The sequence below is a fragment of the Pelodiscus sinensis genome, chromosome 5 (assembly GCF_052426305.1).
Source record: "Pelodiscus sinensis isolate ZL-2025 chromosome 5, ASM5242630v1, whole genome shotgun sequence".
Lineage (NCBI taxonomy): Eukaryota > Metazoa > Chordata > Testudines > Trionychidae > Pelodiscus > Pelodiscus sinensis.
Genome location: NC_143056.1, coordinates 101,770,993 through 101,794,273, shown reverse-complemented (window position 1 = coordinate 101,794,273; position 23,281 = coordinate 101,770,993). Strand labels below are relative to the sequence as shown.

The 23,281-nt window shown below is 41.7% G+C and overlaps 1 protein-coding gene across 1 annotated transcript in view; it reads left to right on the top strand.

Moving 5' to 3' along the window:
* Positions 1-2,091: 2,091 nt before the first annotated feature.
* The window catches only part of OVCH2 (ovochymase 2), a 40,180-nt gene continuing 18,990 nt past the window's right edge, over positions 2,092-23,281 (top strand). The window contains exons 1-13 of the mRNA XM_075927839.2: positions 2,092-2,209; positions 5,508-5,617; positions 6,578-6,669; positions 12,021-12,193; positions 12,801-12,896; positions 13,913-14,064; positions 15,591-15,786; positions 18,470-18,493; positions 19,758-19,848; positions 19,958-20,091; positions 21,335-21,475; positions 22,320-22,450; positions 23,014-23,107. Coding sequence (XP_075783954.2) covers positions 2,119-2,209; positions 5,508-5,617; positions 6,578-6,669; positions 12,021-12,193; positions 12,801-12,896; positions 13,913-14,064; positions 15,591-15,786; positions 18,470-18,493; positions 19,758-19,848; positions 19,958-20,091; positions 21,335-21,475; positions 22,320-22,450; positions 23,014-23,107 — 1,525 coding nt within the window. The 5' untranslated portion in view covers positions 2,092-2,118. The remainder of the gene's footprint in view (positions 2,210-5,507; positions 5,618-6,577; positions 6,670-12,020; positions 12,194-12,800; positions 12,897-13,912; positions 14,065-15,590; positions 15,787-18,469; positions 18,494-19,757; positions 19,849-19,957; positions 20,092-21,334; positions 21,476-22,319; positions 22,451-23,013; positions 23,108-23,281) is intronic.

Sequence of the window (23,281 nt, the reverse complement as noted above, 5' to 3'; positions counted from 1 at the left end):
AAGCTTATACAAATGAAGCACAGAGTGGAATATCCTGAAAAAATGAGGACAAATGGCTCTTGTGCAAGAGGGGTTTTTGCTCAAAAAGGAGCCATCTACATAGCTCCTTTTTGCGCAAAAGCCTCTTGTGCAAAAATGATCCCTAATTAATTATGCAAATGAAGCACAGCAATATTCCACACCATGCTTTATTTGCATAAGCTTTTCTGGAAGAAGGCTACAGTGTAGCCGTAGCCTTAGGTTGCTGGACCTGTGAGCCTGAGAAGCAAAGGAGTGGGGGAGCATTGCCTCCCAGAGGTGTGTGTAAACTTCCCAGGTTACTTGGTGGGGGCTCGAGCCAGTTCTGTGTTGGATGGCTGGAGAGGAATCCAGCACTACCCGGCAGAAGGGTTACACTGGTTACCCTTTATGTCTCTAGCTAGATTAAGCTTATTTGGACCTTCCCCTTTCCAATTTTGCCCCTACATAGTTGTGTTATTTGCTTATATTCATCCTTTGTACTTTGATGTAATTTCCACTTTCTATACGACTCCTTTTTGATTTTTAGGTCATTTAAGATCTGCTGGTTAAGCCAAGGTGGTGTCTTGCCATTCTGCCTATCTTTTCTAAACAGCAGAATAGTTTGCTCTTGGGTCCTTAATAATGTTCCTTTGAAAAACTGCCAACTATCTTCAATTGTTTTTTCCTCTTAGACTTGTTTCCCATGGGACCTTACCCACCAGTTATCTGAGCTTACCAAAATCAACCTTCCTGAAATCCATTGTCTCTATTTTGCAGTTCTCCCTTCTACCATTCCTTAGAACAGTGGTCCCCAACCTTTTGAGGTTGTTGGGCACCAGGGGGCGTGGCCGTTCGCCCACCGGGCGCCAGGGGGTGGGGACACTTGCGCGCCCGGGGGCGGCCCCCCCCATAGCCGCATGCCCGGGCCGCCCCCCCCCCATAGCCACGCGCCCAGGGCCAGTGCCCCCCGCAAGCATCCCGCAAGCGCCGCGTGACCGGGGGCCGGGGACCGGGGCCGGTGCTTCCCCCTCCCCCCTGCAAGCGCTGCGCCCCCGGGGCCGGGGCCGGCACTCCCCCCTCGCAAGCTCCGCGCGCCCGGGGCTGACGTTCCCCGCAAGCGCCGCGCCATGTGCCCGGGGCCAGGCCAGCCCCGAGCACCTGGGGACCACGGCCTTAGAATCATAAACTCTATGATTTCATGGTCACTTTCTCCCAAGCTGCCTTCCACTTCCAAATTCTCAACCAGTTCCTCCCTGTTTGTTAAAATCAAATCTAGAACAGCTTCCTCCCAATAGCTTTCTCAACTTTCTGAAATAAAAAATTGTCTCCAATGCAGTCCAAGAACTTGTTGGATAATCTGTGCCCTGCTGTGTTAGTTTTCCAACAGATGTCTGGATAGTTGAAGTCCCCTGTGCTTTGGATGATTTTTTTAGTTGTTAAAAACATTGTTTAAAAAGAGTTGTTTAAAAATGGGACCTTGTCATCTATATCATTTAGGCAATGCTGAGTAGAACAACACCAAAATACCTTTTAAAAATCTGTGTCTGTGTCCCTTTTGAAAATAGAATTTTGATTTTACATTTTTGAAAATTTTACACACAGGCTCTTTTGAGTCAGGGACAATCTTTACTTTGTGTGTCTTGTGCAACGTGAACACACTCTCAATATAAACCTCAAATTTGCAGTGTTGGCCAACATGCAAAATACAGTAAGTGAACTTCACATGCACCAGTACTGAGAACTGTGAAAACTAGAATTACAACTGATTTGTTTTTCTCGTGGGATGTTATTATAGATGTACAACATTAGAGAGATATTAGCTTGGGGAGTAGGCAGTAATTTTCAGCTCTGCCATTTTGTCTTCAATTGGCTGATTTCTTCCCCCTGTGAAACTTCAGAAAATACTTAGCAACAAAGATCTCAATAACTTTAGGTTTATAAAGGTATCATGCTTGATTAAATTTGGAAAATTTAGTTGTGCCCAGTAAACGCTTTATGACTGGATTAATGAGTAACCGCCACTTTAATTAGTCAATTGCTGGTCTCCCACAGCGTTATTTTCTTCTTTTCCCCTATAAAAACTCTTCCAATCTTTACTTGGTTAGTTACAACCTCAAAATGCCAGTAGCCCTAGGTCAGCTGCTTTTGTTCATGATTGGGATAGTTTGTCTCAGAGAAGGCAACTCAGCATCACTGGCTCAACATAAAGGTAGGAACAATTTAAAAATTTTCTAAAGGCAAAAGCCCAGAATCTCCGAAGATGTAAAACAGTCTAGCACCATTAAAGTAAAGGAGTCACACTCATTTATTCCAGTTTTGAATCTGCCCTTAAGTCCTATCTGCCCACAGCAGAGGTTTTCATACTATGAGGAGTGCCCTGCTAACAGGAGACCAAGGAATATTGGGGTGGCTCAGGCTTCAGTTCAGGGTTTAAATCAAGATGGCAAGGCTCAGGGATGGACTATACCCACCCCAAGGCTCATTCCTTTGTGTTTGCAGGTGGAGAGGGAGAGGCAACTATCTGTAACTCAAAGTGGGTGCTCATCTCAAAAAGATGGTTTATTACATGAGGTTTAATCCACTTCTTTTGTTGTTTCACTGCACATTTAAGTTGACACTTGAGAATAAGATTTTTTTTTCAAATGAGCTTACTTCTCTTTAACAAGCTGAACTACATCAAAATAAGACATTTTTCACCAAAATAACAAAAAGTTGCAGATTAAAACCGATGTAGTTACTTCAGTGCCAGTTGTATGTTAGCAACCCAAAGCATTTACTTTAGTTGAAATGAAATAACTTGAATTGTCTCCTTTTTTAAATTGTCTTGTGTTTTAAAATCCAGCAAGTACTCTATTTGGACCAATTTTGAAAAACAAATGTCAATATTCCTAATTATTTCTTATATGTTTATTATTTTTTTCACTTTTTATATGGGTGGCAGGAGACAAGCCACTGTTGGAAATATCTCTCCCAGCCACACCGGGTAGAAATGTAATGACCAACTGGATTGTTTTCATAACTGTGTCCAATTTAATCACACTTCATGATTTTCTAATGACTATTGAGTATAGAAATGTAGCAATCATTATGAGAAGTGTTCACAGACAAGTTGTAGATATCTGTTTGTCGCTTGTCAAAAATATGCATGTGGTCAGCGGCGTCTGATTTCAATTACAGTCTGAAAATCCAGAAATGCAGTATATCTGTATGATATCAGAACTGTGATCTCAACTTCACTTGTGCAAAAAAGTAAATTTAAATTTCGGGCTCGGTTCTTGGAAGCATCCGATGTCTTTGTATCATCAAAAGAATCCCTGGAACATTGTATTACAAACACTGCCAGGGACTCTTGGTATTCTACTGAATGGCACCCTTTATTGCTGCAGCATTCTGCCGCACAGATGGGAGGTAGGAGAACCCCACATACATGGTCTGCTAAGTGCTTTGGAGACTTTTGACCATATTACAATTTTTCACACAATTCCAAATAATAAAACAAAAATGGGAATTATGCTGGGTTTGAAAACTCTCTCAAGACAATGCCCTTTTCATTAATACAGATTGCAAGTAGTTATTGAAATGGGAAAAACTGTGTTTAGCTTTGCAAAAGCCCTCTCTAAACGAAGTATTATTGTGGAGTAGCGCTGGTATTGACTTCAGTGGGAGCAGAATTAGTTACGCGATTGCTGAATGCCTTTGTAAAAGTTCTCCAAGGAGTTGTTGATTATCAAAGCCTATGTAGTGGATAGGTCAACACCATGTGTACAGAATGTTCTGAAGGTTGCAAAAAAGTTTGGCTAAATGTATGTTCCACTAATTGAAGGAGTTAGTGGAACAGTGACTCATTCTCAAAATATGCATAAAAGGGTATTTCAGATTAAAAGAATTTTAAGTGTTTATATAGATATTTCTGGTTTGCCTCTTACAATTTGTTCATGGCAGAAAAAGTCATATTAATAAAAATAATGAGACCACATAACTGGGGATCTTCTGTAACAAACAATTGCTCTTGGCTAGTCTGATACAGGTTCACTACATTAGTGATTTGCCTTCAGAACATATAGCACGGGGGTGAGTCATTGGTCCATTGTGTGAATTACTTAGAGATTCAGCTGGTATTACAGAAGGGGCCAAACACCTTTCCGGGATGGACTAGGGTTATATGGTCTTGCATCCGCAAAGGGGGCCTGAACTAGATGATTTCTCAGGATCCCTTCCAGTCTTTGTTTATTCTTTTGCTGAGACACCAATTACAGATAACGCCAGTTCTGTTAGACTTTGCCAGGAGTTTTTCTCCATTGCTTTGCTCCATTAATTAACCAATAAAGTGCACTTTGTTGGCAGTGAATTCAAGAACGTAAGACAAATACTGAGGCCCTAGTCCTTCAGTCTGAGCTGCACTCTTGGATTTCAGCAGAGTCCCACTGAAATGAATAAGTCTCCGGACAAGTGAGAGAGTCTACCAATGTGAAACTGATTTCAGGGTTGGGCTTAAAGATGAGTTCACTTTGTGTCACTGGGTGCAGAAATGAGCCTCCATCTTCTCTCTACCATGCATGACCCTATAAAATTCTAGTAGTCTGGAAAAGGGAGTATAACTGCAGGAATTTCTGTGGGGGGGCGTATTTTTGTAAATGTGAACTACAAGAGTGTGAATGCACCCCCATGACTCCCCAGGTAAGTGGGGAAATCAGCCCCAGCCTTCCCCAAGCCAGCTAGAGCATGCTCATTTAGGGGACCATAGGGCGCTTCTCTCTCCCCCCCCTTCAACCCCCCCATCCCCACCTACGGGCCTGAACTATAAGATGGGAAAGAACTTTTTCCTAAAAATGGCTTTGTAGTGTAAGAAAAAAATACCGATCTGCCCTCTCCTCCCAAAATGAAGGAAGTTGATGGCACTACTCAGAAACACAGAGCAGTGCAAACAGACATCTCACAAAATAAGCACCCCGTGAAATATTAGAACATAAAATGGTTCCCTGAGAGTGCTTCAAAGCAGGAGTGGAGCAGCTATGAAAGCTGAAGCTAAAAGCTTAAAAGCAGAAGTTTCTCTCTGGCTCTACCTAATGCACATACACACAAAATGGATAAATGGAGGCCTGATCTACACTAGGACATTCAGTTAGGAGACTTATGTCTCTCAGAAGTCTGAAAAATCCACACCCCTGAGCAATGCAGTTGAATCAACCTAACTCCTGGTGTGGACAGAGTTAGACATATATAGCAACTTCACTGAAGTGTACCATGGTACAGCTTCAGCATTGTAGGTGTAGACAAACAGATCCAGAAAAAAGTCAATAAGCAAACAAACAATTTTTCTGGCTCCTATAGAGATTAAGAGTGGTCAGTATGATTTTATTGCAGGAGAACCACGGGAATGGGCCCTTCTCTGTCTCCTATTTGATGCTACCTCTGGAAGTCTGCATTCTTGTTGAAATCTTTGATGGGAGAGTCAAATACAGAATGAAACCCACAAGCTCATTTTCTTTGCTTTTGGTACCCTCTAGATTCTGGATGTGGACAGACGCCACATGAAATGAAGCCTTGGAATAATTTCAACCTCCTCACGCGCATTGTTGGTGGGAACCAGGCGAAACAAGGCTCACATCCATGGCAGGTTAGCACAAGGGAATGCGGTTTTATCCTGTCCCTCTCTGGAAACAAAGGTCCAACTTTTCATAGATGTAACAAAAGCAGAAAGGCAGGAGAACTTTGTACTATTGGCACTTCTAGTGCTCTATTGTTGAGTCCCATGCTGCTTTTAGTAAGAGCAGTGAAGCAGACAGAAAGCAGGAATAATTTCCACTCTCTCCAAGTTCCTAGAAGATTTTATGTTTATTATTGGGCCCTAAAGGGAGTCTGTAGCTGGTCTATTACAAATAGTGACACTTGAACTAGTTTGGAAAGTAAGAGAACATCACAAACCTCTGCAGAGTGTAGTGTTTGGGAAGAAGATGGTGTTTTGCACTGAGTGGTGGGCTGAGACCACAAACTGATTTCACACAGGACACCAAATAGCTGTGAAGGCTTTTGGCACCTTGTCTGGATCTAAATCAGTAATGTATAAAGATAGGATAATCCGACACCCTCTCCAATGGGCTGAATATGTCCCTCTTTTGGCATTTGTGAAATATATATATATATAATTTGCTCTTATTTCACAAAATTGTTTGGAGATAAAACACCAACTGGGGCTCAATGGGAAGTTACAAGAGCTTAAGAATATCAAACCCCAACTGAATGCCAAGTGTTGTTGAATGTTCTTAAGCAGTGTTAACGTGAATGTTGGGAAGGCCTTGAGGATGCTCTCTCTCCTAGATCAGATGTACATGGAAAAATTTAAAGAACAACAAATAGTTTTGCAGCACCTTAGAGACTAACAGATCATGAAGATGAGATCTCTCGAGGTCCCTTCCAGTCCTAGTATTCTCATGAAAGCTCCTGATCCCATCTACTTGTTTTGTTAGTCTCTAAGATGCTGCTAGACTATTCCTTTCATTGAAAGTTTTTCCAGTTACAGACTAACCCGGTTCCCCCTCTGAAGCCTTTTATATGACAGGCATTCTTTATGATGCAGGTTTCCTTGAAACGATGGCAAAGGCATTTCTGTGGAGGCACCATTGTTTCTGCTCAATGGGTGGTCACGGCAGCTCACTGTGTTTTAGACAGGTATGGATGAGGAATTTCACTTCAGGACTGCAAGTTCTAAAAAGTGTATTGCTAGTAAAAGTTCTTGTGCTATGGCATTTGTTCATGAAAATTGTTTTACTAACTCCAGTAACCTTTCAATTTGCAAAATACTGGTTGCAAATGGAATTTTTAAAGGGCGGATGGCAGTGTGCATGTGTGGAAAAGAACGAATAAAAGTCCACAAGCAATTTAAAAAAGGAAAATAGATCAAAACCGTAGCAAGAAGCAGCTGTGTTGCTTGGGGATGGGAATGTACATCCTGTAATAGTGATGAGGTGTAAATCTTCTGTAAAGATTACTTACAAGCAGCGTAATGCAGACACTAAGGACTCAATCCTGCATCATTGCATGCCACCACCTTTCAGTGAACCAAGAATTTCGAAATGCAGAATCAGGCCCTTCAGCAAGCACTGGGATATGGTGGGATGAAAGATGCTCCATAAAATCCAGAGTGCCAATTGAAGTGAGCTAGAGACTCAGTCGGGGGCCCTCTTCCTCCTGTGCTCAGAGCTGGATGCCAGGGAATGCACTGCTGCTGGAGATACTCTTTGAATTGCACGGTTTGGTAGCCCTGACCTAGCCTCCATACTGTGATGCCTCTTGGTGCTCCCTGGGATTCCGAGGCAAGCTCACTGTAAGCTCAATGTGAGGAAGCCTTGCTTTTGCTGTTGAGCAACACACGAGAGCTTTCCTTTTTGAAACTAGCCAGCCCCATTGTCACTCTGTGGTTAGCTATTGGCTCACCCAGAGCCCTCCCACTGATAAAAATGATTTGGGACAGCCACCCAGGCTCCACACTTTGGGGGTCCCTGTGGCAGCCACCTCAACTGTCCTATAGATGGGAGGGACTTGGTGGATTATGGGGTCTGGCGCGGGGCAGCAGCAGGGATCACCCCTCCCCCCCCACACACTTACCACAGTGGCGGGAGCTGGAGTAGCCAGGTAATCTGCTCCACTCAGCTGCACTGCCCTCTCCCAGCCTGCTGCACTCGCTTCACCATGGCAGTGGGAAGTAGAGCTGCCGCCGAGAAGCAGAGACCAGTGTCGGGATGAAGCAGGCTGCCGGGCCGCTCTGGCTCCTGCTGCTGCAGTAAGTGCGGGAGGGAGGGCCGACCCCTGCTGCCACCTTACCCCAGGCCCTATCATCCCCTGGCTTGCATTCCTCAGGGGGCAGAAGGGGCGGAACAGGGGCGGGGCTTGAGGAAGTGGTGAAGTGGTGTGTTCGTTTGCACTCCCTTTCTCTTCAAGATGGACCTGAACAACCTGTGTCTTTTATCCCTTAATAGGGAACTCTCCTGCTGTTTGTTTCCTGTAGAGTTCCTCTCACCTGTGTTTTGCAGTCTTACTTAGCTTCATTACAAGCCCATTTCTCCTGCCTTTAACATCAGCATTTGCACACCAAAAACTATGTATGGGACACACCCAGCCCACTTAGTTAACCCCATTAACACAGGTCCTACAATTGACAAGTACTTCTTCTGCTGTTGTCTATGATCTATATCTATAATCTATTCATATAAGGCATGTCTAGATGACAGGTTTTTGTCGACAAAAGTGGACTTTTGTTGACAAAACTACACCTGTGTCTACACTACCGCCGAGTTCTGTCGACATAACGTCGACAGAACTCAGCAGTTTTGTCGATGGCAGTAAACCTCATTCTACAAGGAATAACGCCTTTTGTTGACAGAGTTCTGTCGACAGAAGGCATTATTGCATCTACACTGTCCTTTGCATCTACACTCTCATGTCGACAAAGCGGCTTGCTTTGTTGACACAACTGGATGTCGTCTAGATGCTCTTTGTCGACAAGAGCCTGTAGTCTAGACATACCTATATAGATATATAACATCTATCTATCTATCTATCTATCTATCTATCTATCTATCTATCTATCTATCCTCATACACCCCATCTATCTGTCTAGCTAGCTATCTTGGCGAGTCTCTAACAGGACCACTCCTCATTTTTAAAGTTACAGACTAACACAGCTACCCCTCTGAGATTACTTAGCCCCTAGTTCAGTATGCAAATAGGCATACATTATGAGTCATACAATACACATGACCCAAAGACCAGACAGGGAGATAAATGTTTATCTCCTGCCTGAAAGGTATGTCACCTGGTGGCCTGCCTCCCAACACCTTAAGAACATAGTTTTCAGTATAGATACAAACTCTATGGCTACATCTACACTGGCAGCTTCTTGCGCAAGAACTCTTTTGCGGAAGAGTTCTTGTGAAAAAACTCTTCCAGAACTACACTGGCATGTGGTTTTGCGTAAGAGATGTGCTTTTGCGCAAGAGCATCCATGTCAGTGTAGACGCTCTCTTGCGCAAGAAAGCTCTGATGGCCATTTTAACCATAGGGCTTTCTTGCGCAAGAAATTTATGTTGCCTATCTACACTGGCCTCTTGTGCAAGAACAGTTGTGCAAGAGGGCTTATTCCTGAACGGGAGCATTATAGTCCTTGTGCAAGAAGCACAGATTTCACACATTAAAATGTCAGTGTTCTTGCACAAGAATTCCCCGCCAGTGTAGACAGGCAGCCAGTTTTTGCACAAGAGCGGCTGCTTTGGCACAAGATTGTACCAGTGTACACACAGCCTATAAGTATCTATCCATACAAGGGCTATGTCTACACTCGCGGCTTCTTGTGCGAGTAATATGCAAATGAGGCTAAGCATGGAATATCGCCGAGCCTCATTTGCATATCAAATGAGCCACCATTTTTTTCAGAAGAGGCTCTTGCGTAAGACGGAGTGTCTACACTGCCCCTTCTTGCGCAAGAAAAACCCTCTTGCGCAATGCCGTTCTTCCTGAAAATTAATAGGTGTAAACGCATTGCGCAAGAGGGGGCAGTGTAGATGCTCCTTCTTGCGCAAGAGCCTCTTCTGAAAAAAATGGTGGCTCATTAGGTATGCAAATGAGGCTCGGCGATATTCCACGCTTAGCCTTATTTGCATATTACTCGCGCAAGAAGCCAAGGTGAGTATTAGAGGTCTGTACACAGGAATTTCTGTGGGGGGCCTTTTTTGGTAAATGTGGACTACAATGTTTTTAACTATAAAGGAGTGCAAAATAGTCATGTGCAGGAGAGGTTAATGAAAAATGTGAATGGAAACAGTGATTGGTCAAATGATTTTGTTATAACATACCACAAATTTACACAGTAATAAAAGTTTTATAGAAATTACCTTCTGGGATCATGGCGGGCAGCACGACCGCCATGCCCTCCCCCAACCCCGTGCCCTCAGCCGCTTCTGCCTGCTGCTGCCTCACCTGCTTGGCGAGACCAATGCCGGGTGAAGGTGGGTGGAGCTTCTGGCACTGCCATCACCCCCTCCTGCTCATTCCCCCACAACACAGCAGTTCTCAAACTTTTTGGTCCGTGGCCCACCTGGCTCAACACAAACCTTTCCATGGACCACCAGTTGCTAATGGACACTCGTCTTTAATTACACAATTACACAATTACTTTGCTAGTGTGGCAGCTAGGGAGAGTGGTTTAATTTAACCAGTACAAAAGGAAATAGCAATTAAATTATTAAATAGACTAAGCACTTTAACTTCCTCATGTTAGTTTATTAAACTTAATTTAAAAGAAACTAACATATTCACAAAAGGTTCCAATGTTTTCTTTATTTATGGCAGGGGCAGAGAACCTTTTTTGGGTGGGGCCACTGAACCACAGAAAAATCAGTTGGGGACCATGCAAGTGAGAAAAACCTCCAAAACTCCTAATCCTCACTGATGTGGCCCCCAACTTAGACACCTCCCTCCTCTGGTGAGCCAGCCCCACTGGGGGAGGGGCAGACAGGGAGGACTGAGGTTCAGGGTTTCCTATGGGCCAGATTTACTCTTCTGGGGTACCAGGGTTAGTGGAATATGTGGCCCCCCTCTAGGCTCTGGGCTGGGACAAAAATGGGGGTTCAGTGTGTGGAACAGAGCTGCCAGGGAATGGGATAGGGATGAGGTGCAGGATCTAGGTGGGAGGTGGGGTACAGGAGGGAATGAGGGTGCGAGGTCTGAATGGCAGGTAGGATACAGAAGCAGGCTGTGAGTATAGTGTTTGGCTGGGGGAGGATGCAGGAACAGAGCCCCCTCATGCTGACTTGAGGGACCATGGGGGGGGGGTATTTGCAGACTTTGCACCCCCCTATGTATGGGCCTGTATTATGGCTAGTGAGCTACTGGCTCTGGGTAGGGATCATACACACCATCTTTGGGTGAAGTATTATGAATCTATCCAATTCAAGGGATCCCTGAGAATCTGTATATGAAAATTCGGAATGACTCGCATCACTGAGCAGACTCATCAAAGGGACAGGGGTTCAGTTTTCAATGTTAATAGGAAAATGCCTTTTCTGGTTACTACTTCGGACAAGTTAGACTGGGATTTCAAAGGCATCTAAGGAAGTTTGGAGCTAATTTTCCACAGAATTGGCCCCTAATTCTCTTAGGCGTAGGCACCTTTGAAAATCCCAGCATACGGAGAACAAAACTGGATTTGTCTATAGAAAGCCAGGATTTCCTAACTATTGAAGTGTCTAATGTATGTGCATAGTAGTTTTGTGCAACTGCTGTGCATTGTATTGCTAATTTAATTAAGATCTGCAATGCACTTCTACAAGGAGAGCCAGCACAGGGATGATATACCACTTAATGGCACTTATGTCTCACAATAGGGAAGTGCTTTCCTCTGCACAGAGGCAAATTACTGTTAGGACACAGGATTGAGAATTTTTTTATATGGGTTCTTGTCCTGATTCTGCCACTGACTCATTGGATGACCTTAGGGAAGTCAAAGTTTTCCTATCTGAAAAACATCATGATCTTGTATTGAGAGTATAAGACTAGGAATCAGGAAATTCATGTCTTCCCCCTTTTGCTGCTTTACTACTATGTGCCTCGGTTTCCCCATTTCTAAGTTTACCTCACTTAGGTGTTGTGAGGCTAATCTATTAATGTAAAGCCTTTTAAGTTATGTGGCTGGGAAGTGCTATACTATGGTTAAAAAGACTAACAAGATGTATACCCTGCAATTGGGGGTGTGATTGCAGCATGTGTAGACACACCTGCGGTTAGTTGTAATCTAGCTGTCTTGAATACTAAGAGCGGTTAGTCTGAGGAGTCCACTCAGGACCCAGAGTATTTACTCAGACAGCTCACTGGTGCTGAAGTCTATGCTTTACTGCTAGCTCGAGGGCATCTACTTGCACCACAATCACATTTCCAATTGCCGTACAGGAATACCTCAGGGAACCTTTGTTTGTTATTCTCAAGTTTTTCTCCTTTTCCTCCTTAAACATTGACTCTCTACTCTACAGACACTTACGTGATTATCTGAATATCACTGCTGGAGAACATGATTTAAGTCTTGCGGAGGCAGGAGAACAGACACTACCGGTTAAATCCATCATTAAACACCCATATTTCAACCCCAGAAGACCAATGAATTATGACATTGCCCTTGTGAAGCTGGATGGTGCTTTCAACTTTAGTAAGGCCATAATTCTATACAATAATTTGCATTTATAAATGTCAAGCTCTCAGAGCTGCCTGTTAAACATTGCTGTTAAAGCATTACACCTAAAGGGAAATATTTTTTGCATAATTTAACTACATTTCTCACGGAAAAAATAATTGTGCCATAAAGGAGACTGAGAAATAGGAATACTGTACATCAATGCATGATTTTCTTTGCAACCACGAGGATCTTTTTTTTAACAGGGAAAACTTTGTGATATAGACAGATAATTTGAGGCTATGAGGGCTTGGGTCTGTAATGACTTAACCTTTGGTACTATGGTTCGTTGTGTTGCTATTCATTAGCTTGACAGAATGGAAGACCAGATTAAGAGAACATATTCATCCAATTGCACCAGGTAAGAAGGTAACTTCCTCCGAGGTGCTCTGAAATACAGGTGTGAACAAATGTCCAGTAGCTTGTAACAACTGTCTTTTTCAGATTGGCCCTTTGATAAATATCACACTAAACCACAGTGTTACTTTATGTAAAGGTTTAGTTGAAAAGTAAAACACAGTTTATGTTCCTAAGGTCTTTCTTCCAAATGATTAACAAAAAATTCCATGTATATTCATGGTAGGTTCATCAGTTTTGCCTGCCTGTCTTCCTAATGTTGGTGAAAAGTTTGGTCCGGGAGATGTTTGTACCACTTGTGGTTGGGGCCGTCTAACAGAGAGTAAGCCATTAAAGTATTTTTTAAATATTTCTTAGTCTCGTTTATAAGCTCCTTTTTTTCCCAGTTGGATTGTATAGACGTTTGCATAGTATCACCAAATCTACAGACCAGACAAATGGTGGAGAGAGAGCGAGAGAGAGAATGAGTTTTCTCTTAACTGGAATTCCAAAGCAAGCCTTATACATTTTTTCTGAACCCTCACTTTTGGAACATATTGGAATCTTAAAACAGGGCTTATGTGGTACAGTGGTTTTGTGTGGACCTTCTGCACTGTTCAGAGGAGTAAATTTTACCCTAAATGTATTACAGGAATCTAAACTAGTTTGCCAGAGGTTCTGGAAGCAGGTGGCATAAACTCAACTTCTAATACGTATCTAAATATTTTATTTTCAACATTTGAAATTTTTTTTAGTTCAGCTGTTGGAAGGTGGAATAGTTTGCTAACTTTTCTTTGAAGGTGAACTGAAATTGTTTTTATTTGTATCCATAAGGGTTTTTAACAAACAAAAAAATATATCTGTGGTACATATTCTGAACATCACATACAAAGTTGTATTTCATAGTTGCAAAAATGGTTCAATGTCATAATGTGAAATGTCTGCATTAAAACGCATTCTGAATTACAATAGGTCTTTTTTTGTGAGGGGGAAACAGTCTGATATTGTTTTTTTAAGTATTCTCTTTTTAAAGAAAACCTAGCGCTCAGTTTTATAAGGCTCATATTCTGCAATGATCTATACATGGGTAGACTCTCGTGCCTACATTGATGTCACTACAGGATAAGGGCCTATGTTTTCAAATCAAGACATTTCACATTTTATGCAGCCAAAGATCAATATTTGAACTGAATATATACATCCAAATAAAACTTCACATATTGATATATACAATGGCTATTTCTCAAAACCCAACATTTAGAAGATTGAAACCACCATAAAACAAACAACCATCATTATTCACCTTTCAGTATATCTAGCAAACTAGTCCCCTTATTTTTTTCTTGAATCTTTTTTTAGATGGAATTCTCCCTCAGGTCTTGCATGAAGTGGACTTGCCAATAATAGACAGCAAGGAATGCTCTAAAGCATTGTCAACTCTACGGAATCCAATCCGAGGAGACACTTTAATATGTGCAGGATTTCCAGATGGAGGAAAGGATGCATGCCAGGTTAGTGGAACATTTAGCCTTGCAGACCTGCCTGTGTTGTGCTGTAGCTCACACTGATGTATGTATGTGTTTGAGTGACTAGATACTCTATAATACAATGATAAGGAGTGTAATCCAGTTCATATTTTAGTTGTTCAAAGATGCAAGTATAATCCACCTACCACTTTGGTAAATTTTATTTTCTCGTCGTTTTGGTATGGGTTTCTTGAAATTAATTAAGGTTTGGAGCTTTCAGTTCAGACCTTTGGAACATGTCTCAGTGCAATACCACTTGCAACTTCCCATATTCAGAACACTTCATAACCATTAATTAATGGCCTCATAATACCCCAGCGAGTCCTGCCCTGATTTTCAATGAGGAAAAAGAGGCATGGGGGTTAAATGAGATGCTTTTGGACATACAGTCTAGGTCTACATTAGGGGATAAATTCGAATTAAGATACACAACTCCAGCTCCATTAATTCGTTAATTCCGTAGCTTGAGTCAAAGTAGCTTAAATTGAATTTTGGTGCCGTCCACACTGTGGGAAGCCAATGGGAGCACACTATCCCTTTGACTTCCCTTACTCTTCATCAAAGCAGGATGACAGGCATCAACAGGAGCACTCTCTCTGTTCAAATTAGTATGTCTTCCCTAGACCGCTAATTCGAACCATGGAAGATCGACTGCAGCAGCTATGATTTTCTCTGTAGCACAGGCGTGACACAGGGAGTAAGGGTACATCTACACTAGCCCCCTAGATCAATCTAGGGAGGATAGTGAGGGTGACCAGAATTGCAAATCAAGCCCAGGATTTAAATATCCCATGCTTGATTTGCATGTTCCTGGCCGGTCGCCATTTTAGAAATTGACTAGCCCGAAGCAACTGCCTGCGTCTAGATGCGGCAGTGAAACGGGATTCCGCTTTAAAGCCCCTAAATCGAATTAGCTAGTAAACCTCATTGAGGAGGAATACCAGCTAATTCGAGTTAGGGCTTTAAATCGGAATCTCGTTTCACTGCTGCGTGTAGACAGTTATTTCGGGCTAGTCAATTTCTAAAATGGTGACCAGCTGGGAAAATGCAAATCAAGCACAGGATATTTAAATCCCGGGCTTGATTTGCAATTCCGGTCGCTCTCATTAGCCTCCCTAGATCAATCTAGGGGTCTAGTATAAATGTACTCTTAGTGTCATAACCAGAACTAGAATTCAAGAATTCCTACCTCCTAGTCCTATGCTAAGACCATAACTCATCCCATTCTGGCACCAAAACGTGGATGTTCATTTTGTTGGTAGGGAACATATTTGTCTTTCTTTCCCTCCCTCTCCCTTCACAACAACCCTGACCAAATACAGCCAGCCCAGCTGTGGAGGCACACTCTCATTCACTTGGTTGGCTTAATGGGACATGCACTAAATAGCAATGGGATCACTCCTCTACAAAATACAGAAGGATGTTCTTTTCTGGAACTGTCCAATGGCGCACTTCATACTGGCTTGGTCACATACATGCATTTATATTAAGATGGGTTACCTTTATTTTAGGGTGATTCTGGAGGCCCTCTTTTGTGTAGGCGCAAGCATGGTGCCTGGACTCTAGCTGGGGTGACCTCATGGGGTATGGGATGTGCTCGGAGCTGGAATGATAATGTGAGGAAAAAGTATGATAAGAGAGGATCGCCAGGGGTTTTCACGGATCTCCGGAAGGTGCTCTCCTGGATTCAAGAAAACATCAGTACTGGTAATAAAACCTACACAAATACTTTAATAATATGTAGGAGTAATGATTTCTTGATATGTTCTTCATGGCTCCAATCTTTGCTTCAGAACAAATAGCTGTTATGGCTTTCATTATGTGTCTAGCTGAACATCAAAAGAGCTGGCTGAGGCTTTTTTTAAACAACAAAAAATATCATCCAAAGCACAGGATTTGATGCTGATGGGGGACTTCAACTATCCAAACATATGTTGGGAAACTAACACAGCAGGGCACAGATTATCCAATAAGTTCTTGGACTGCATTGGAGACAATTTTTTATTTCAAAAGGTTGAGAAAGTGACTAGAGGGGAAGCTGTTCTAGGTTTGATTTTAACAAATAAGGAGGAACGGGTTGAAAATTTGAAAGTGGAAGGCAGCTTGGGTGAAAGTGATCATGAAATCATAGAGTACATGATTCTAAGGAATGGTAGAAGGGAGAACGGCAAATTAGAGACAATAGATTTCAGGAAGGCAGATTTTGGTAAGCTCAGAGAGCTGGTAGGTAAGGTCCCATGGAGAACAAGACTAAGAGAAGAAACAACTGAAGAGAGTTGGCAGTTTTCCAAAGGGACATTATTAAGGGCTCCAAAGCAAACTATTCCATTGAGTAGGAAAGATAGAAAGTCTGGCAGGAGACCACCTTGATTTAACCAGGAGATCTCATATGATCTAAAAATAAAAAGGGAGTCACATAAAAAGTGGAAACTATTACAAAGGGTGAATATAAGCAAATAACACACTTAGGGTGTGTCTAGACTACATGCCTCCTTCGACGGAGGCATGTAGATTAGCCAGATCGGAAGAGGGAAATGAAGCCGCGATTAAAATAATCGCGGCTTCATTTAAATTTAAATGGCTGCCCCGATCTGCCGATCAGCTGTTTGTCGGCAGATCGGGGGAGTCTGGACGCGATGCCCCGACAAAGAAGCCTTTCTTCATCGACACAGGTAAACCTGGTTTCACGAGGCTTACCTGTGTCGATGAAGAAAGGCTTCTTTGTCGGGGCATCGCGTCCAGACTCCCCCGATCTGCCGACAAACAGCTGATCGGCAGATCGGGGCAGCCATTTAAATTTAAATGAAGCCGCGATTATTTTAATCGCGGCTTCATTTCCCTCTTCCGATCTGGCTAATCTACATGCCTCCGTCGAAGGAGGCATGTAGTCTAGACACACCCTAATGGAGGGGCAAGATTAGAAAGGCAAAGACACAAAACGAGCTCAATCTAACTAGAGCATAGGTTCCCAAACTGGTGTGTGCGCCCCCCTGGGGAGACATGAAGAAATTCCAGGGGGGTGAAATGTGACCCAGTCCCCCCCCCCATCAAGTTTTGCTGCCCCAGCCAGTTACTTTTTTTTTAGCTTTTTTTTTTTTTTTTTACTCAACAAGTTTTGCTGCTATTTGGGGGGGAGGGGGCATGACGGTTCTTCAAAAATCAAAAAGGGGGCATGATGCTGAAAAGTTTGGGAACCACTGAACTAGAGACATAAAGGGAAACAAGAAGATATACTATAAATATATTAGAAGCAAGAGGAAGACACAGGACAGGGTAGGCCCATTGCTCAATGAGGAGGGAGAAACAGTAACAGGAACCTTTGAAATGGCAGAGGTGCTTAATGACTTCTTTGTTTCGGTTTTTGTCAAGAAGATGGATGGTGACGGAATCCCTAACATAGCGAATGCTAGTGGAAATGGGGTAAGTTTAGAAGTTAAAATAAAAAAAGAACAAGTTAAAAATCACTTAGAAAAGTTAGATGTCTGCAAGTCACCAGGGCCTGATGAAATGCATCCTAGAATACTCAAGGAGCTGATAGAGGAGGTATCTGAGCCTTTAACCATCATCTTTGAAAAATCATGGAAGTGGGGAAAAATTCCAGAAGACTGGAAAAGGGCAAATATAGTGCCCATCTATAAAAAGGGAAATAAGAACACACCAGGAAACTATAGACTAGTCACTTTAACTTCTGTGCCAGGAAAGATAATGGAGCAAGTAATTAAGAAATCCATCTGGAAGATAATAAGGTGATAGGTAACAGCCAGCATGGATTTGTAAAGAACAAATCATGTCAAAACAATCTGATAGCTTTCTTTGATAGAATAACAAGTCTTGTGGATAAGGGAGAAGCGGTGGACGTGGTATACCTAGACTTTAGTAAGACATTTGACATGGTCTCACATGATCTTCCTATCAATAAACTAGGGAACTACAACCTAGATGGGACTACTGTAAGTTGGGTGCATAACTGGCTGGATAGCCATTCTCAGAAAGTAGTTACTAATGGTTCCCATTCATGCTGGAAGGGCACAACAAGTGGGGTTCTGCAGAGGTCTGTTTTGGTACCAGTTCTGTTCAACATTTTCATCAACAATTTAGATGTTGGCATAGAGAGTACACTTGTTAAGTTTGCAGATGATACCAAGCTGGGAAGGGTTGCAAGTGTTTTGAAGGACAGGGTCATAATTTAAAATGAGCTGGACAAACTAGAGAAATGGTCTGAGGGGACTGGACTTGATGATCTTCCAAGGTCCCTTCCAGTTCTAGTATTCTATTATACACTGTAGTTTCTATAAACTTATTCATTTCAATAAAGAGAAAGTGTATAGAAGATTTGTCTTATCACTGAGAGTGCTCCTCTAAAATTCCTTTTTTCCCTCTCTAAACCTAGATTTGAAAATGAAAAGTTCTACAGGTGAGTGGGTATATTTTTAAAGTGTTATAGGTAAAAAATAGTTTGTGTTTTGTATTCTTTCTTTCCACTATGTCGTTTACTCAACTTTTCAGTAAACACATAAGTTTAACACACAAGTTTATCTATGCAGCTGTCAGTTGCAGTTAGTGGTAGCAACTAATACCAAACAAATTAACTATATTAAAAATATAGTAACTATTAATTGCAGTTTTATTCACATAATAAATTGGTATTATTTAATGTTTGTGACCATTTTAATACATTTCCAAATGTATTGAATTCAGTTACAACACAGAATATAACGTGAATAGTACTCGCTTCTTATTAGTTTTGTTATAAATATTTGCATTTTAAAAGATAAGAGAGATAATATAGTATTTTTCAGTTCACCTCATACAAGTCCTCTTGACCTACTTCTTGCTCATCCAATTGCTCAGATAAATAAGTTTGTTTACATTTACGGGAGGTAATGCTGCCTGTTTCTGATTTACAATGACACCTGAAAGTCAGAACAGTTATTTGCATGGAACTACTCTATTTGGGATTGGACGCTGTTTACATGCCAGATATCTAAACATTCATATTCACCCCTTCATGCATCGTGCTAAAGTTTTACATTGTTTTGTTTGAGTACAGTTATGTCAAATAAAAAAGATAATTATTCTACATTTGTAAGTTGCACTTCCACAATAAATAGGTAGCATTACATTACTTGTATGAGGTGAATTATTTTTTTAGTTCAAATATTTAATAAAAATTGCATAAAATCAGGACTATATACCTTGTATTCTGTGTTGTGTTGAAATCAATGTATTTGAAAATGTAGAAAATCATCCTAAATATTTAAATTAATTTAAATTGGTATTCTGTTATTGTTTAAGTGAGATATAACTGTGATTAATCATGAATATTTTTAAATGTTATTATTAATTGCAATTATTTTTGTAATTGTCTTACAGTTCTTATTATAAAATGTTTCATTAATGCTCTTAGAGTATAATATAAAGGGGTTAGGGTTGGGTTTTTTTTTTCTGGTTCTTATTGTGCTTTCAAACTTCGCTATCTGTTTAACTATTGTGAATAAAGGAGTAAGTGGAAGAAAGAGGCAATATAAATCTAATCTTGTGGCAAAAGTGTATCTGAGAAATTTTAAAATGGTAATCTCATTATCATCCTTACATGCTAGATGAGTTTTTTTTTTTTTGACTAACAACTGTGTCAAACCTGATATTTTATTGTTTCTTTTTAAACGTACCTAATGCAGCATCATGTAGCATCCAGGATGGCAAAGTCCCCAGAAAAGAAGGTGAATTACGTTTCCCAGAAAGTCCCAAACATTTCTATCCAAACAACCAGTGAGTAGATGCATTGCATTCCCTTTTCAGAAGCTACATGCAATAATCATGTCGTTGAAGTTTGTTGTTTGATTGCAAACAAGAACTTACCCAGTTCGTGTCATTACAGGCTGTGTGTCTGGACCCTGCTTGTCCCAGAAGGCATGCATATACTACTCAATTTCTCCCACTTCAATGTGGAGTCAGACACATTCTGTGACTATGATTCTCTGTCAGTTTATTCGAAAGATGACAGACTTGTTGGTGAGTTGATTTTCAGTGATTCTATCAAATATTTTCATAGAGTTCTTCAATGTTATTTAAAGTTGTAATAGTAACTGGATTCATTGGTTTCAGGCTCTCTGTGTTCAGGCTCATCCTTTGGGCAAGGCGAGTGAGGCGCAGCGTGCTGCCTTGGACCCCACATGTACCCTTTGGCCAGGCCTGTCTGTGCTGTCACTGATCACACTGAACTCATGCTTGCAAGTTTTATGCCATGTCAGCCTTTAGGACCTTCACCACCAGATGCTAGCAGTTTACTACTTCCCCTAGCTAAGGGAGTTACCATTTGAACTAAGAGTTAGAAGCTTATGTTTTGATGTGAAAGGTCCGAGGTTGAAAGCCTGCTGACATCTTATGCGGGAGTGGGTGGTGTTACCCAGCTATTACAATTTATTGGGGAGAAGTGTTTGGAGGAGGAACTATAAATTTAGTGAAACAATAATAGGACCATGGGGGCTCTTTATCTCTAGGTGCTGTGTGACTCTAACCAAGGTTTGTAAGGATTAAGATTGAAAGATGTTATCAATCTGATAACTGTTCAGTGATACAAGCTACACAGTTTTTCTGCCTGGTTCCTAGTGATCATGTGTTTGCACCATATAAACCACTGAAATTAACTGGTGCACTTGACTGTCTTAAGAGAGAACCTAAGGAGTATGGAGATTGGCCTCCCATTTCACTATCAGAGGTGGCTCCTACAGGTCGGGAAGAGACCATTCCAACACTTCAAGTGTTGCTGCTTAAACAGAGGATGTTAGTTTCTGGTACTATCAAGCTACTAGTATGCTATTTTTTCACTTGAGCTTTTCAGCAAGAGTAGAAAGGAAAATGGAGGCAGACCTCCAACTGAAGAGCTGTAAGAATTCTAGTTATAGTTGTACTTCTCAGGGCCGGCCCACAACATTTTGGCACCTGAGGTGGGGAGCTCAAATGACACCCTCATGCCTCCTCGCTGCACCAGCAGCAGACACAATTTTCTACACTTTGGGTCCTAGTGGTGCCCCCCCACAGTTTGGCACCTGAGGTGGCCGCCTCAGTTTGCCTCATGATAAGGCCAGCCCTGGTACTTCTAAGTGTTTTTTTGTTTGTTTGTTTTGGGTTTTTTTGGTGACCACATCCTGTAGCTGAGCTTTTATTACTTTGACATGTATACATTTTTCAACCAACTTTCCTAAGGTTTTTAATGATGATGATCATTCTCTAATTATAAATACATAATTTGCAGGGAGATTCTGTGGGGTTGACTCTCCACTACCCATTTTGGTTGGCTCCAATAGTGTAAAGCTGAAGTTTGTCTCTGATAACAAGGAGACTGGAACTGGATTTTCAATGTTTTACAGACCTCTTTCACCATATGCTCTTCCTGGTAAGTGTTAATGCTGTATATCTTCCCTGCCAAGCCATTGTATAAAATACATTGTATCCTTGAAGTTAGCTGTTCTGAGGCTTCTGCAGTTGCATTGTCAGGCACATGGCCTTAGGAGTGGAGATGGATTTGGAAAAGTTCAGAGTGAGGCTTGATTTGAGGCTGAAAAAGCACCAAGCTGAAGGTGTGTGGGTGCTCTTTGTACAGCTAAGGCTTACTTAATTAAAGCATGCTTGTAAAGTCAAAATGGTCCTCAGGTAAAAGATGCTATAATGGATCCTGGGCCCAATCACTTCTTCCTGGGAGAGAATGCAGGAAAGACTGCTAAGTAGGTAGAAATGTTTTTGGGTAGGGTTTGTCTTCCCCCTGGAACAGGTCACGGGGCCTGCCTCCAAATCTGGAAGCTCGCCTGGTAGCAGAGGCAGGCCATGTATCTCTGTAACTCTGTGTGCATCATTGCATGGCGGAGCACTGCCTCTGGAGGAAACACATCCACTGGTCATGTTACCTTTCCACCCTGATCTCCCAAGGGCTTGGGGGATGGGGTGCAAAGTGCAGCGCCCTACTATTTCCTTGCCCTGTTCCTGCAGAGTGCTTTCTGAAGGACGGTGAAAAGTACATTACTGCAGTGGGTTGGCTCTCTCTTCCCTATGGGAGGGGTGTAATCAGAGGGGATAGGGCCCTCTCTGTGCATAGCTCACAGTAATGCGCCAAATCATTCTCCCTTTCTTTTTCAGCTGGGAGATTGCTGCATGGGAGCTGGTCAGGATTTGAATTCAGTGGATGGCCAATTAATAGGAAAACACTTGTTTCCCTTTGATTTTTCCCCCTGATGTGTTTCTAGATTCTGGCTGTGAGTCCCTAGCTGTCCTCTTTGAAGGAGGAGTGATTCAAAGTATGAACTACCCTGAGCCCTACAGCAACTTGGCCAACTGTCAATGGATTATTCATGCTCCAGAGAACCATGTCATCAAGGTACAATGAAGGAAGGGTGTACACCTTTCAGCCTGTGCAGAACTTTCTTTGGGGAAAAAACAAGTTGTACACTATTCATTGGTAATAAAAACTTACCAGTACCTTCAATTCTTGTGTAGTGCTGTAGTTGCATTCCACCTAAAAAGTAGCTGTAATCTCATGATATTTCAGATCTGTTAGAACTATAACAAAGTTTGGAATTATTTAGATTTGGGCTTTTTTCCCCCCCACTGGCATTAGTTGCAAATTGTGGATCTGGACCCAAGTTTAACCCAGATTTCTCCAAAGTTTTGGGGACGTTTGGATTGGGTGTTTTGATTCAGTATTAGGTTAAATTAAAATATTTCTCTGGCTATGAACATCTTAATATTTTTCCTCCTCTTAGCCTTTTGTTGAAAATAAAATAGCAGAGTATCAGTTTAATATTTCAAACATTTTCTGTCGGGGGCTGTATGCTGCCCTTATAGGAGCATGATCTATGCTAGAGTATTACAGATCTGTACTCAGTCTTCCCATCTCTTACTGTTAGCTCTCTAATCTGATTTTTTACTTTTTCTTTTAAGCTTATATATGAGTATTTTGAAATTGAGGAAAATGAAGACTGTTCCTATGACTCTGTAACAATGTATGAGGATGTAACAAAAGAGGAAGAAATAGGTTTGTCTTTTGATTTTTTTCAGTACTGGTCATTGATTTAGACCTGCTTTCTATTGGTCTCATTTTGCATTTTCAAACACTGTAATAGCAACCAAAAACATTACAGCCTGCAATGCCAAATAACAAATAAAAAAGAGCAATTCCCCTCTCCTGCTACTAGGCATTGAAATGTAT